Source organism: Ricinus communis, chromosome 8 (assembly GCF_019578655.1).
Source record: "Ricinus communis isolate WT05 ecotype wild-type chromosome 8, ASM1957865v1, whole genome shotgun sequence".
In the NCBI taxonomy this organism is placed as follows: domain Eukaryota; kingdom Viridiplantae; phylum Streptophyta; class Magnoliopsida; order Malpighiales; family Euphorbiaceae; genus Ricinus; species Ricinus communis.
The window spans coordinates 18918402-18935510 of NC_063263.1; the positions used below are offsets into that span (position 1 = coordinate 18918402).

General features: G+C 28.9%; 1 protein-coding gene across 1 annotated transcript; it reads left to right on the forward strand.

The window, feature by feature from the left end:
- Positions 1 to 9134: 9134 nt before the first annotated feature.
- On the forward strand, positions 9135 to 15349 carry LOC8287660 (probable hydroxyacylglutathione hydrolase 2, chloroplastic). The gene is made up of 8 exons (XM_015725577.3): positions 9135 to 9504; positions 10396 to 10578; positions 10695 to 10898; positions 12260 to 12383; positions 12775 to 12875; positions 13644 to 13718; positions 13811 to 13909; positions 14961 to 15349. The coding sequence occupies exons 1-8, from the start codon at positions 9451 to 9453 to the stop codon at positions 15105 to 15107; spliced, it is 987 nt and encodes a 328-aa protein (XP_015581063.2). The 5' UTR covers positions 9135 to 9450; the 3' UTR covers positions 15108 to 15349.
- The last annotated feature ends 1760 nt before the right edge of the window (positions 15350 to 17109 follow it).

Here is a 17109-nt window from a genome sequence, read left to right on the forward strand (position 1 = left end):
CAGTGGTAAATAAAATTGCTTATTCATTGTAAAAATTTGCCCATTTAACAATCAAAATTTTCAAAAAATTACTTACTGAATTATTTATTCTAAAAATCAAATTACCAATGAATTATTGATGAAATATTAGTCATTTACTAATAATTTACCAATAAAATATCAAAACTTCCTATTTTTTTATAATCAATCTTATCGATCAAATATTTTCTCGTTGTTTTACTAACGAATTACTAAAAACTAGTCGTTCATTCATTTGTTATACGATCTTCATTATTATTTCGATTATAAAATCAAGTTCATAAATAAAATTAATAAAACTTTTAATATTTAATATTAATTTATAATATTCTAAAAAATAATAACAAACTAACTATTTTTAAATATTTTTAAATTATTTTTAAAATTTTATCAATGCAATAATATAAAAATTGTTTTAAAAAATTTATTAGTTAATTATGGCATTATATAAATTAATACTATCAAATATAATTTATATTACTATTTTCTATAATTAAAAATTTATTATATAGTAAAAAATTAATTTATTATTCAATATAATATTAAAAATATTATTTAAGATATTATTTTCTAAAATTAGAGTTATTATCTAATTATAAAATTTATTTATTAGTTAATATAATTTTAAAATATAATTAAAATGTTATGTTTTATGATACAATTAATATCATTATCTTATTAAAAAGCTATTTATTAATTAATATAATATTAAATTATAGTTAATATGCTATTTTCACGGTTAAGTATAATTAATAATGTAACTTATTAATTCATAAATTCAAAAAAAAAATTATAAAATTACATATAAGTTTGAATCTCATATGTTAAAAATAAATATATATTATCAAAATAAAAATTAAATATATATATCTGAAAATTTAAGTCTCAAAAATAAATTAATATATAAAATAGAAAAATAATGTAGTCAAAATTAGAAAAGGATTACTCTCATCACTAATTTATCAACAATTTACCGATGACCAACAATTTATGACTAATTTTAATTTTAAGCAAATTAGACTAATAAATTGCTCATAATATTTCTCTAATTCATTGATAATATTTTTATTAGTATTTTATCGATAAATTTGAAATTTCATCAACGAAGAATTTTCTACAAACATATTGTCTACCTTTTTTTTTTTTTTTTATAGAAGAATCATCGGTTAATATTTTTAGTGAACAAAGATTCTGTCAATAAACTGACAACTTCTTATAATATATAAATTATTTAGTGGCTAAATTAAATTGAATAGCAAATGATATTAAGTTCAATAATATTAATTAGTAACTAACTGGAGTACGGGTTTGGGACTTAGTGGGCATTATGCTAAGGAAAAATTACTAATTTATTGTTATAATTCTTTTTTTTATTTTGGTATTTAATTTTTTTTTCAATTAAATACTTAAATCTGTTAAAATGTCTAGTATGGTGTGTCTAATCTGTTTTACAGATTAAAATGCTTATCTAATTTATTTTAGACAGTAAATTGACTTAAATATTTTTATTTAAAATAATCTTAAATCTTCTTTTCTATCCATTTTTAGCACTATCTTTTTCTCATATTTTTGTTTATTTTTCTCATCTTTTTCTCCTTCATCAAATAAAAAATAAAAAATTTAGATTTTATTCTTTTATTTTTTATATCCACCACAAAAAAATAAAACTAAAGATATATTATTTCATCTCAAAACAATAAGAAGAGAGCGGGAGAGAGATATTAAGTTATTTTTAAAAGAATAATATTAAGAAATAAAAATTGATGAGAAATTTTTGTCAAAAAAAATTAAAAATTTAATCAATTTTTACTTTTTTTTAGTGCAAAGATTTAATAAAAATATAGAAATAAAATTAAAAAAAGAACAATAAAAAAATTATAAATAATGAGTAAGACATTTAAGTCATTTCATAGTAAAATAAAATAAATTATTGTTTTTATTTATAAAATTTATAAAAGACACTATAGTAATATATTAACAGATGCAGATTGAAAAATATAAAAAACACTAAATTTATAATTTCTTCTTATGTTAATTTATTATATATATAACAGTTTAATACTCTGGCACTGATTTATTATTATTTTTGAGAAAGTGGAAGAAAGAATTCTTTTCATAAGTATTTATTGTGCCTTTGGGAGCCACGTTGGCATTTCAAACTGAAATTTAAGGACTATAGTGGAAATTTCTCAAGTCCTAGGGACGTGAATGCAAATTACCCTGCAGTAACAGAAAATTGAATTGACAGTTATCCTCGTGTTCATAACAGAAAAACAACAAAACAGGAAAAGGTGAATAAACTACTGAACGAAGGCCTTTTATCACGTAAATAAATCCGATCAGTGAGGTCTCACTTGTCAGGCACTTGGGTTAGCAGAAATGGAGATCATCCCTGAGTTACATTTAGTTCAGTATTTTTTTTTTCTTTAAGCTTGTCTTTGTTCATTCTCTCTTTCTTTTCCCTTTTGCTTTCTCTGAAATCTCCACGGTATTTTCTTAGAAACTCTAATGTAATGGCGCTATGTTTCTCTCAGTCTGCGTGTGTGTGTTTTGATCTTTGATTCAATGCTCTGTGTTTCTTTTGGTTACACTCCCTCTAGAAGCTTCTTCTTTTAGTGGACAACAGAAGGTCAAAGAAACTGCTTTGTTTTTGTTATCTTTTTTCAGTCAGTAAGTGATGGAAGCTAATTGATGCAACTTGGCTTTGCTTTGAATAATTTGAATATGGGTTTTGAAAAGATGTGGGGAAGGATAGGTGGGTTTTATCAGATTGGAAAAGAAATGAAGGAAAAGCTGGTACTTTACTGATCCTGATGATAAAGGCATTGCCTTTTTTTTTTTTTTTCTTATTTCATTTCTTCAGTTTACTGGCATGTTATTTGTTGCATTATCAACTTTTTTTATCAATGTTTCATGTGGTGTGCCTTGCCAAAATTATATTCAAAAACTTTCTGGATTCAATGTGTGTATGAACTGATCTGCATGATGTTATTATTTCTTGAAACTCCCCTGTTTCTTAGTCTTTTCTTTTCATCACTGATTATGTTACAAATTCATGATGTTCAATACTTTATCAAAGACATCTTTTGGTAACTTTGTACTTGATATACTTTCCTTCTTGGCTCTTCTTGCTTTCACAAAAGAGGGAAACAGAGAAAAGAAGGAAACTACAAAGTGGCATTTCAAGCACTTTGGGCAGGGTCTCTTTAATTTTTATACAGGGAACTGGCTCAACTTCATTACTTGTAGAAGAAATCATGCATGAGAGCTCTTATTCCTACCTAAATGTGCATAAGGGTTAAATGGGAAAACCCACTGTTTCGCCAAGATTCTATTATCGTCTGCTCTTTTGCCCATTGTCATGAACAGCTGTATTTATTGGGATGTCTTGGTTACAATTTTATTTCATGTGCTTGTAAATTCTCTGACAGCTCTTATTTCCCCTTCTGCAGTTTTATGTTTGGACCTGATGTATGAGGTGTGGCAGACAGAGAAAAGAGCTCCATGTTACACACTCTTACCAGGGACCCATAAGAAAAGATGTACAATGTGAAACTGACAAGGTAACTCACTTCTATACATTTATTCTTAGGCCCAATGCATCTTTCAGTATCTTAGTTGATAATGGAGGAAGAGAATCTGGAAGCCCGCATACAGACTGGGATATCCTTCCTCCATGGAAAATCAAAAACACAAAAGCAAAGAAGGTAAACAGAACAGTCCATGAGATAATGTTCAACATACTGGGGCATCTCCCCATATACAAGTAAACTTTTAGGATTTCAGAAAGAACCCTGAAAATGAACCCCTCTATATTATATCTGGTGGTGGTATGATAATAATCCACAGTGCAAAATGCAAAACAATCATATTGCTTACGACACAACTTCATTTCTCAAACTGAACAAGCTTTTTGCAATTTCAAACCAACTTTTAAACCTCGGCTGGACTTTTTAAGGCTTCAATGTTGTTGGCTTTGTTATGATCAATAAATATCTTCCTTATTCTTTTCTCCACAGTGCTAGTTGAATAGCTAACTCCACAGCTAAGTTAGTCGCAGGTGAGGCACGAGGCGTCGTATTCCTGTTCATGGATCTATTGCAACTCAGAAAACCCGAGAATTCCTTTTCTTGGTTCCTTGTTGCTCCCTTGAACCACCTCTGTAATGTGGGAGAAGTGCACTCTGCCTCCAGGACATTATAGAACACACAATATGTTAGTCCAGTTGAGCTTCCCCTTACATAGAGGATATATTTAACAAGTATGAATTGTAGGATGTAACAGAATTGTTATACAATTTTTTCGAGGCAACTGCAAGTGTGCATTTACATTTCCTCAGACCATGCAATCAATCCAACAATTGTATCAGATTTGACTTTCTAATTTATTTAGTGAACCTTCATTATCTTCTCATTTATTTTTTCCAGAGTTTGAAGATGATCCTGACCTCTATGTTCTGAAGCCAATTACATATGTGGGTCTTGAACTGTGGCAGGTCAGTCTCCCATGACTTCTCTTGATCTACTTGTGAAATTTAGTTTGGAAGAAATGAAGATGAACACGTCAAAGATATATATTATTAAGTTTCTAGCCTTTCAACTATCGTACTAATGCAAGTAATTATATGATTGGTCACCTAATTATGCCCCTAGTTTAATTTAGTCACTTGATTTTTAATTTACTTTATCAAATTTATTTAATTTTAATTTGGATTACATAATAGTCACTTTAGTTTGATTTTCAATTTGTTTCATGTCCCCGTCAGCATCAAATTCAGGATATCTGATCTTTACTTTTCTATTCCCATCATTTTTTTCATCTTCAACATAATTCTCACTTTGCTGAGCACTATCCTTTAAAATTATTTTGACTCTATTATTTCTACCTAGAATATTTGTCTTTATACCTATGTCAAACGACTTTTTAAAACGTGAATTATCCTCATGAGGAACTAATTGATAGTGACTATGATGTGTCACATGAAGATGATTCACTTTTTTAGAAATCTGTCAACGTAGGTATTGAGAGAAATATTCTAAATAACAACAATAAAATTAAATAATTTTAAATGAGAATGCTGAATAAAGTGAGAGACATAATAATAAAGATGAAGAAAATAACATAAATAAAAGATAAAAATCATACATTCTGAATTTGATGTAGATGGAAACACGAGACAAATTGAAACACAGACTAAAATGATCATTATGCGATCCAAATTAAAATTAAGTTTACGAGAAAAATTGAAATTATATGACCAAATTGAAACTAAATACATAATTAAGACTATCTCTAATAATGCATTCTAAGGAACATATATTAAATTTGAAGCAGCAAACTAGAGAAGTTTGATTATAAAATGTGAGGAAGATTGTTACATTGTTGCAAAGATTGTTACATATTCTTAATGCTCAAATGAAACTTTATGTGAGATTTAACATACAAATTTGCTTATGCAATATGATCTCCATGACTTTGATTGCAAAGGACATATTTCTTCCTTACCTTCTCTCTTTATATTTTTTATTTCTATTTTGGGTTTTGCAGGAAGAATTTTAATGTATGTGGCTTCTTAAATTGCATCATACAATTCAAAAGGAAAGGAGTTTTAAATTGCTTAATGCAGCAATTTTTTTTTCTTGGATCTAACATAATGTAAAGTGCCTTATGTTGTATAGGTATTGTTGTAACATTGAATTCATCCCCCCTAAAAGTAACTTCCTCAAGCTTGCTTTATTTTTTTTTTCTTATAGAAATCATCAATTTTTATTTATTAAATATAAGAAGTACAATCAAATAAATAATAAAAATAAAAAATACACAATCAAGAAATAGAAAAAAAATTCACTTCAATAGTAAAATTCTATATTTATATTCTTCAATTGCATTAATAAATTAAATAATAAAATCTGTGCACCCTATTTAATGACTATATTAATTAGAAATCGAATCTTTAATATTTAAATGAGTCTAATTATAAAAATAATAAAATAATAAAAAAATAAAAATCCTATTAATAATAAAAGAAAATAAATACTGTATTTAATGATCAAAATAAAAAGATATAAAGAAAAAAAAAGAATCAACTTTCATTTAGGATATGATCGGTATTAATAAAACAAGATTAATGAAAAATAATAAGAGCGGTTAGAAATTTGTAATCCACAACTCATTATTATTTGCTTACCAACTTCCCCAAATCTAACTTACTGATGGATCCATTAATGTTAATTTCTACTCCATTAAAACTAAGGTGTTTATGAAAAATGAACTGTAGAGAATTGTAGAGACAACAATGGTGGACAGATGAATGCATAAATATATATAAAAAAGAGTCATTCTTTAAATAAATCTTTCTAAAAATATGTATACCCTATATCAATCTATTATAAGTATTTTTATTTCCACAAAATATTAATTCATAATAACTCTTAATATAAATCCAAATAATAATATAAAATGATTGAAGTGTTCTCTTTTGATAAATAGTAGAATTGGGATAGTGCAGTAAATAACAGTCCATGTGTTTTAATTTTATGCCTTGATACGAACATGTCCCATTAAACTCTTTTTTGAATATTTTTCTTTATAATTTTTTCTCTTGACTGATATTACTTAGAATTATATAATAAAACTTAAGTGAGATAGAGATAGAAATACATATTATCATCATATTATATATAAAAATATATCATTAAAATCTTTAAATATCATAAATAATTATATATAATTTGAAGGTATCACTTTTGTAGAACCAGCGCCATGTGATATTGGAAATGATTTCTAAGACATGGATGTTTATATTGATTTTGATGGTAGAATTTACTTTCAATAATCATATTATTGTCTTCTATAATAATAATAATTATTATTATTATCATTATTATCACATGTTACCTACACCACCTACCCACTTCATCCCTTTAGACTTTGTAATAGCAAAGAAATGGGAATGGCAAAATATATTTAGCCTACCCATTAATAGAGATGAGTGAATGGCATCATAATTATAAAGAAATACATTAACCCATTTAGTCAATAATAGCTGGCCAAACATTGAATATTACATGTGCCACACAGTTTGGAAGAATTCACTTCCCTTTTTGTTATTTTTCCATTTCCAATTTTTTCTTTTGTTATATGTTACATTTTGAAACAGAATAAATCAATTTCTTTTGTTATATGTTACATTTTGAAACAGAATAAATCAATCCACATATTATTAAGTAATTGGAAACCATTGTTGAGTTTACATCATTGGCAAAAGAAATCTCTGATTTAGTAGAAGTTTGAGAACTTTGTCAATAAAAAGGAAGCTTTTCTACTCACCCAATAATATAAATTGCTAGGTTATAATGTTTTATGTAAATAGTATTTTATGTGAAAAAAAAAGATTATGATGTTAGTATTTTATATTGTGAAAATAAATTCACCTTTTACTATTTAAATAATAAAATATAAAAATATATTTTATTTTATTACTATTTATTTATTTAAAGGGTCTCAAATAAAAATATTATTATAATAAACTAATCTAAATTAAATTTTTATTGATTCTATCTCTTATTTTTTAGCTAAAAGAATAGATTTTTTTGTTCAATGTATAAATTTTTTTTAAAAAAAATCTAATAAAATTGAAATGAAATTCTTTCCATACATTAAAGAGATTATATTTTAGAAAATGGAAATGTGAGAGGTTATGAGAAATGGAAGATTTATAGTTTTCATTACATAGTAAAATGTGATGGACAAAAGCCATCAAAGAAAAATCTTTTTCTTTTTGTTTCTCTTGGTTTCATTTTGTATTGTTCTTCACTCTCATAAAACAAATTTTTTATCTTATCACAATTAAAATAAAAGAGAAAAAAAAACTATATTTATATAAAAAGAAATATAAGATAATGAAATAGAAATAAAAACAAAAATTAGAAAAGAAAAAGACAAGGAGGATCAAACTTTACGCGTAATCTGCCACATGGGCCCCACTAAAGCGGTTAATGACGCAACCTTCCATGCCCAACACCTGTACCCACTTCCACGTGTCTTGTCTTTTCATTTTATGCTTTCTGGTTTTCGCTAATCTCACCCGCTTGTAGTTTTATCTCTGGTAAGTTTCTGAAAGCTCTTTGACAATTGACTTAATTCCAACTTGAATGTTTATCTTTAGTTTAAAAAGGAAAAAGAAAAAAGATGGAAGGATTTTATTTTTATTTTATTTTATTGAATTGAATAAAAAAATTTATTTTGTTAGTGAATTATACAAGAAATTTTAATTTTTCATGGTTTTATTTAAAATTTATTACTAGTTTTGAATTTCACCATTTTAATGATAAATATAATTACTACAAAATATTATTTGAATTGGATATAAGATAATAGATATTACAATGATCTTAGAATTATTAAATATAAAATTTTTAAATTTATTTTAAAAATCAGTAAAAATACGTTAACTTTAGATAATTAAAAGTTAGAATTATTATCTTATTATAATTTATATTAAAAATATTCTTTACATCCCTAAAAATTATTATTTTATAAAACTTCTAAATTAGATGAAATTATTTATATTTAACTTTCAGATTACTTAAATATTCAGTTTAGTTGTTGATTTAGAAAAACATAAAATAAAATTTAAAATTTAGTTTAAATCATAAAAATATTTATTTTTAAGTAATGAAAAATTTTAAATTTTTTATTTCTATTAAAAAATTTAAATTTTTTATTTCTATTCTACTTTAGTCTCTTTTATTTTTATAATAAATATAAAAGAATAGCTATTGTTGTTACGTGGTATATTATTTGTTGATTTTTTTCATAAATAGAGAATAAAATATAATTATTAAAAAATTGAAAAGAAAATAAAAAATGGTGAAATTTTAGAATAGTTTCCTTTTTATCTTTATTTATGAGATATCTTAAATGATCTGTAAAGGAAAAAACTCAGTCTTTAAATTTAGATACCATATTATCTCCGAGAAAAAGAATAGAAATATACTGTCATGTTTAAGAAATTAAATAAAGGCGTAGCGGTGGTAGTTTTCTAGTAAGGAAAAGAGAGATGTTAAAAAAGAAGTAAGGATAAAAGAGAACTGAAAAAGGGAATGAATCAATTGTTTACCTTTTCTTATTTATTTTTCTTTTTGGAATTTTTTTGAGCAATATTTTTTATTTTTATTATTATTTTCTGTATCAAAGTATCAAAATCAGTAATGATTCTGAGTGTGTGTCAAAGTGCCACCCATTTGCCAACCCACAAATCGCAATTACTCTTTCTTCTCTCTTTCTCTGACTCTCTCAACCACTTTCTTTTTCTAATTTTTTTATTTATATAAAAGAAAATTCTCTTTCTCTTAAAATTCTTTCTTTTCTTTGTTTTATTTTATTTTATTTTTGTTTTTGTGTGTTAATTTAAGTACCCATAAGAGAGTGATGCAAATGATCTCAAAAGCTTCTTGTGCTATGGCCTCCATCCCTTGCTCAAGGGTTTGTTTCTGTTCTTCTTTTTTCATTCTCTTTATATCTCTTTTAGAATATTCCTTGCATGTTTGAATGTGTGTATTTTTTCTTTTAGGAAAAAGAATCGATTGTGTTTTCTTGTTAAATTTTCCGGGACATGTATGATTCAAGTATATGAACCAATTGAAGAATTGGGTTTTTTTTTTCTTTCACTTTTTGCTGTATTTCTCTGTGCAGTTTTTCTCTCTCTTTTTTTTTTTTTTGTCTTTTGATAGGGATGCTCAAAATTTTCCTTCTCTTTTTCCTCGTTATAAAGGATTGTGTAGTCATATACAATTTTGTGAGTACTTGATTTCCCAGGTAGAAATTGTCTGTTAGATAGCAATTAATTAAAGTGATGTGTAATATACTGTTTGTTTTAGTGGAAAAGTTGTTGAGGGCTTGATGTCAATGGTTAACATTTCTGTGTATAAAGGGGCTGAGGTTAATAATGAAACAGTGAATTCAGGAAATGAATGTGAAGTTGGGGGCATAATCCAGGCGAAAGGATTCAAAATTCTATAACCTATAGTGGTTCATGATTGGGGAACGTCACAATATTTTTCTAATTATTGTAAGCATACATTGCAAGTTGAATAGTGTGGCATATGAAGTTCAGAGACCATCATCGCCGTAAAGACTTGTGCAATTTTTCATAGTTTTTCCTGGTATTATCTAGTAATTCTTGTATGCAATGCTTGGATTGGATAAAGTGAAACAATTGCTTGGCTTTTCCTTGTCATGTGTGTTTTATGCTAAACAACTATTCTTTCCTTTTTTCCATCATCAAGCTGATCACCTTTTACAGCTTTCTTTTAGTATTCTGCTATAAACATTGCAAAAATGGTTTAGAACCTTACTTATGTTTTCATACTTTAGGTGAGGAGTGGGCTTTGCGTACGGCCAGGTGCAAGACAGCTTTGCTTTAGAAAAGGTCTCCTGTATGGATTCATGCACTTATTGTCTATGCCATTTAAGACATTGCGTGGAGCTAGTCGAACACTTAAAGTTGCTCAGTTCTGCAGTGTTTCCAATATGTCTTCCTCATTACAAATTGAATTGGTACTTCTTTCCGTCGTTCTGTCCAGAAATTGTTCAAGGGTAGCTATCTTGTGTCCATATTTGCAAATTGAATGTCTAATACCTATCTTTCGCTTTTTTTCTTTTTGCATCTTCAGGTGCCATGTCTTAGGGACAACTATGCGTATCTTCTACATGATATGGATACAGGAACAGTTGGAGTTGTTGATCCTTCTGAAGCTGTACCTATTATAGATGCTCTTACTAAGAAAAACAGAAATTTGACCTATATATTAAATACTCATCATCATCATGATCACACTGGTGGGAATGAAGAGTTGAAAGCAAGGTATGGTGCAAAGGTATGATGATTGTACTCCCTGGTGAAATTTATTTTATCCATTTACTCATATTTGTAGATATTGGATTCTTATCAGTCAGCATTGGCACTAGTCATAAGCTTTAAAATCTAGAGTGAGTTTGACAATTTCAAGTTTTCTAGATCGTATCTAACAATGAGAAGGTTTTTTCTTCCTTTTGTTTCAACTTAAAGAGGGTAACTGTATCTTAGAATGACAATTTCAGACAGGAATATTTTATTTCTGGTAAAACTGAGAATGTTGTGAAAAAACTGAAACGTGTAGAGTTCTTGGGTTCGTGCTAGATTTTTGTACTCATGAGATTGTATATGCACTTTGAAAAGCAAGTCTCGGCTTATATTTTATAGTTTCGGTTTTAATTTTCCTATGGAAGCAGAATGTATAACTGGTGCTTGGCTGCTTTCCTTTTGGTATTCCTCTTTTGATGTAAAGCTTAGTTTAATGAAAGAAGTTTGGTAGTTTGAATTTTTATTTCAAACTATCTGTTATGCACAAGGAAGAAAGTAAACCATTAAGTTTATTATCTTTTATGCTTTCCATTGCCATAATAATCTTAAAGAATGCTCCTTTGCTTTGAGAGCCTACATGAACAAGCTCATAAAGAAGCCAGGAGTCCACTTTATTGATCTTTGAAAATGTTCGCAAGTCCTATCCGTTCACATACTCTACTTTTCTTTCTGCTTGACGTAACTAAGAGTTAATCTCAAAAGTTTTGGGCTCGGCTGTATGGATCTTTTCCTTTAGACCACCTGGTTCAGGGCTGCCTTTTCAGAAATATTTGTGCTTCTATATCTTTTTCGATTGCTTTCCCCCATGTCTATCTAGATATACCTCACTTTTTTTATCTCTCGAAACTTAAATATGTTTTCACATTTTATCAATTGAAAAACCATCTGTCTTCATTCTCTCAACCTTTTGTCCATTCATACTCCTACCCATATTGTCGAGATACCCCGAGAAGAGAAATAAGGCACAAATTCAAAGAACTTGAGTCTTCCATGATATCAAATTGTCTCCATTTTAGATAACCTAAAGCTTTCATAGATCTAGGTGGCCCAACTATCTTGAAAAGATACTAAATAGGCGGTCTGAAACTGGCTATGCCACCTCATCGTGTAAGAGCAGATGAGAACGCTATTAATTATAAGATTATCGTTATTTTCATGATAATGTTTTCAATTGCTTAGATGAGTTTTCCTCTGAATTCTATTTTAAAATTTTTATATATTTTGGAAATGGAGAAAGGTCTTAAATTGGTGACTCTGACCACAAAAATCAGTTTCTTTACCTATTCAAGGCTCATATGTCTTACGGACTTCTTTTTTACTATCTCTTGCTTGCAGGTAATTGGTCCAGGAACTGACAGAGATAGAATTCCTGGCATTGATATAGTTCTGAATGATGGGGATAAATGGATGTTTGCAGGACATGAGGTGCTTGTAATGGAAACTCCTGGTCATACCCGAGGTTGGATTTGGTTATTTATCTAACATAAGAAGATGTGTACGTGTTGTAACATCCATTGATGAAATAAGAATACTTGTTTGTTTAGCTAGCTGCTATGATTGTTGCTTCATGAATTTTCTTTTACATTGTTATTGTATGATTAGTTCACAAGTGGCAAATGGTTTAGTTTGAACTACTGTTTCATAAAGCTATTTTATATTGTTGGTTTGGCGTAGAATGTTTTAAGTTTCTTGAAATGAGATCTTGCCTTTCACATTGGTAAATCACAATCTCTTCTAACTTGTCTGTGGGATTTGATAGATAACTAACAAAATTAATATGTGAAACGTGTGTGCACATGCATTTCATATCTTCCTTTTACATACTAATGTTCTGATTTTGCTTATTGTAGGCCACATTAGTTTCTACTTTCCTGGATCAGGGTCAATTTTTACAGGAGACACTTTGTTTAGCTTATCATGTGGCAAACTTTTCGAAGGGACACCTGAGCAGGTAATTATGACGTTAATTTGTGACTATGCTGCTAATTTGATATCTGAAATAGTGTTGTCCGCTGCTGCATATCATGGGATTTATTATATGCTAAACAGATAGCATAGTTCTACTCCTGATGGACCAGCTCAGTGTCCAAGATGGTGTCTAAGGAGAGAAATTGGGAAACCAGGGTTGGCTGGCTCTGAGATTGTTAGATTTAGAGGGTAAATAAACCTTGAACAGAAGTAGGGAATATCTGAGTTCTTGAGAGGTGGATGTATCATCATTTGAATTACTGAAAGGGAGCCTTCAGGATTTGAAAAACTTTTGGTACTTAAATCTTAAATGGGAAGCTGTTGTCACAAGAGGGATACTATTTCAAACTAGAATAATATGGTATAATCTAAAGGAACATGTTGCATGAGTCTTAATTATCAAAAATTTGCCCTATCTCCCCTGGACGCTGCTACTATCCCCCCAACCATCAGAAATAATAATGAAGGGGTTTGTGTGTGTACTTAGGATCATGGTGGGAGTGAAAAATGGATGCTGTATTTTTTTTTTTTTTTTAAATTGTGAGTTGTACATTTAAAAAGATTTTCAGCATAGTTCATGCTCACCTCTCAAGTCTATGAAGGTAGCTTTAGATATGGTATTGCCTACGGATGTTTACATAACTAAATGTTCTCTTTTTTTGAAGAAGTTTATGGAAGCTGTGCATGTATACATGTGCAATCATAGGCTTCCAATGGTGATGGAATATTATAAATATCGTCTTTGTTTCAGATGCATTCTTCTCTTGGAAAAATTATGTCTTTGCCAGATGATACGAATATATATTGCGGCCATGAATATACATTGGTTAGTTGATATAACCTTTTCCATATTTTTGCTTGCTTAATCTTCCCAAGATCAGAAATTTGGGCCCTAACTATGAGAGATTCAATTGACAGAGTAATTCAAAGTTCGCGCTGTCTATAGAACCCAATAATGAGGCACTCCGATCCTATGTGGCCCATGTCACCCATCTTCGCAGCAAAAGTTTGCCAACGGTAAGCTCCTGGAGTTCCTTTTTTCTTTTTTTTCTTTTTTGTGTAATTGCTTCCACCCACATACATCTGCACGACCCTTTAATCCTGCCTCTGCAGAACCCCCTTCCTTTTAAGTTGGACTGTGCCCCCCTGTCTCTGGTATGAGACAGCTAGTCACATGAATGACTTTTGTTAGTATATATGTTAAACCAAAAATGTATTTATATTTGCATCTATTGGTTTTGAATCTGATAGAACCTTTCATTTTGATTCTTCACGATGCTCAACTTTTATTCATGGTTAAGCGTACAATATTAAAATTGTTGATTGTAAGGTGTATTTGTTATGCACAGCCATCTATAGATCAGTTCTGTATTTTTTCCATACTTAAGTGGTTATTAGTAAGAAGCATTATTGACCTTAATCTTGAAAAATAAACTCAAGAATATCCAATTCCTGTTGATCCTAGATCTTCCAGCATCACGAGAATGGTCTAGATTACTAGGTGTCCCATATCATATGGACTAATCTAGGCTTAGATTGTTCAGATGGTTGTGTAGGAAGCAACACTAGCATCTCATGTATAGACACTAATGCACTTGATACCTTTATATCACATGTGCCTTTGTGCAAGACGGCTAAAAATCATACTGATATCTTGTGTTTGAGATCCTAAGAATATTTTTACCAAGACATACCTCTTGCACTCACATCTTGCATATGAAGTGCCGCAAACGTCTATACATAAGATGGCTTCTACCATTATCTCGTGTTGTAAATACAATAAGCATCATGCTTTAAAGTTCACATGTCACTGACTGTAAACTAGTAAATCCTTACACTTAAGTTCATATTTTTGTCCAAACCTTGGTATGATCATGAACCTTAATCAACTTCAATTTACATGAGCATATATTACCAAGAAAGTTGAGTTGTTTAGGGACCTCCCAGTCCTTGGCCTTCCTACCAGATGGTTGGTTACTATAAGAAGTGCTGTTCTTTGTCAATATTAGCATAATTTTGATGTTTTCCTAAATTTCCCATATTGAAGTTGACTATGTGCTTTTCTTAGATTCCGACGACTTTGAAGGTCGAGAAGGCTTGTAATCCTTTTCTTCGGACTTCAAGTGCAGAAATACGGCAGTCGTTAAAAATCTCAGCGACAGCAAATGATGCAGAAGTCTTGGGTGTTATTCGCCGAGCAAAGGATAATTTTTGATATTGAAGTACAGTGTATGTGTTTGTTTATAGGATAGGTACTCCTTGCTTGTTCTGTCCATATATTTTTTTTGTTTTTTCTTTTTGGATATGAAGTCCTTTTTGATCCTACTCGAAATCCATTCGATGATGACGAAAATTTTCTATCCTGTGGAAAATGGTTCAAGTGTATGATTGTTGTAGACCTCTGGAATCAGAATTCATATCGAACTATTTGCATCCAAAATAATTGACCATTTTGTACTTCTGGCAAATTTTTTATTCTAGCAGAAAATTCTGTGAATCTTGGTTATAATATTTGCTGATGCAGATGCCTTATTTTTACCTAGGAATCTGTTTTTTTTTTTCTTTTAATTCTTGATTGTAATTTATGAAATAACACATTAAGCTTTATTTATGTTATGCATGTAATTGGGCTATTGAGTTTGGTTTTCAATGGGCATTTTAGAATATATATCATTGGACTAGCAGTTCTTGCACCCTTTAATCTCTCATAACTTTCTGGAGTCGTACATATCCAAAAATAATTTGCAAGTAATCATATGAATAATTTGCATTATATTCAAACATAAAAATTTCATTTAGAAGTAATTTCTTTTAATGGAAATATATTTGCAAATGAAATGAAAATTTATACCAAAGTTTAGTAGATTTTTTTGGAGAAAAAGGTATTTTATAGAATAATTTTTTTTTACTTTTTTATATTTGGTTTTTAATTTATAATTTTATTATACAATAAGTAAACTTATACTTATAATATAATTTTTACATTTATTTTTATATAACAGGGAGGAGCTGCCCAGGAACAAAACCCTTGTGTGTGTAAATATTTTCTATTTTTCTTTAATGTGATTTGGTTTTTGGAATTGTAGGTTTAGGGTTAGGCATTGTAGGTGATGGATGGGTTTACCTAACACCATTTGTGTAGCTAATAGATTTCAAACCCATCTTACATCTCAATCAAGACACTCAGTCATACACTTCATGAGATAATCTTATCCTCCTTTTGCATACCATTTATGAAAATTATCAATGTCACCTCAAATTTGGATTGTACTGACATCTTTTTGTCTCCAATCAAATATGATTTATTAATGTTTATAATTTTCATTTTAAATTTTTAAATTAAATGTTGAGATTCTAGTACAATATATTTAAAGCTTAGAAAAATGAGATAGTTATTTATTGGATAATAAATTTAAACTGTTATTTTTTAATTTATCAATCATTCCATCATAACCTATTATGTTGTCAATAACATAAAAGGTTTTATTTATTTATTTATTATTCTTTGGCATCAATACCCTATTTTGGTAGTTATTTATAATTTTCTCATTCTTAGGTAACCCACTACTGAGGACTAAATGGTGTTTGGCTAGCTAACTAGGGAATAAATGCACTAAGCCATGAGATAATAGGCTTTCTTGACTATCATTTGAATAAGTACAATTGGTGATAAATATTATATGCATTGACTAATTTACTTCTCTAATTTTATTTTAAGATAATGATCTCACAATGTAATGCTTGATGCATAATATGAGAATTGGGTTGAGTAAATTAAGGAGGACTGACTGTTTAAGTCATCAAAATTAAGGTACTTTTATTGCAATTGACAATGAAATTTTATTTTTATAATGCTAAAGAGAGGTGTCAAATTTTCATAAGAGCAATCACTTTTTAGAGTTTGCTTTACATGGAAGAGTGTTTTAGTCAAGCCAATGCTCTATTGGCTTTTTGGCCTTAGTTATGAGAGATCCCATAAAAGAGTTCACTTTTGTTATTAGATTAGACATTTTCTTTTCTACTTTAGAGGCTATTTTGCAATTGGTGGTGGGTACATTCCATTTTATTAATTGTCTTTGTAAAGCTGATTGCTATAACTTGCTGCTCCTTTCCCTCATCTTTTAGGAACATAATAAAGGTCATGAAGAATTGTGTTTTTCATGATTAAAAAGTGGGAACATATACTTATTTTCATTATTCTATTATATTCCTCCCTA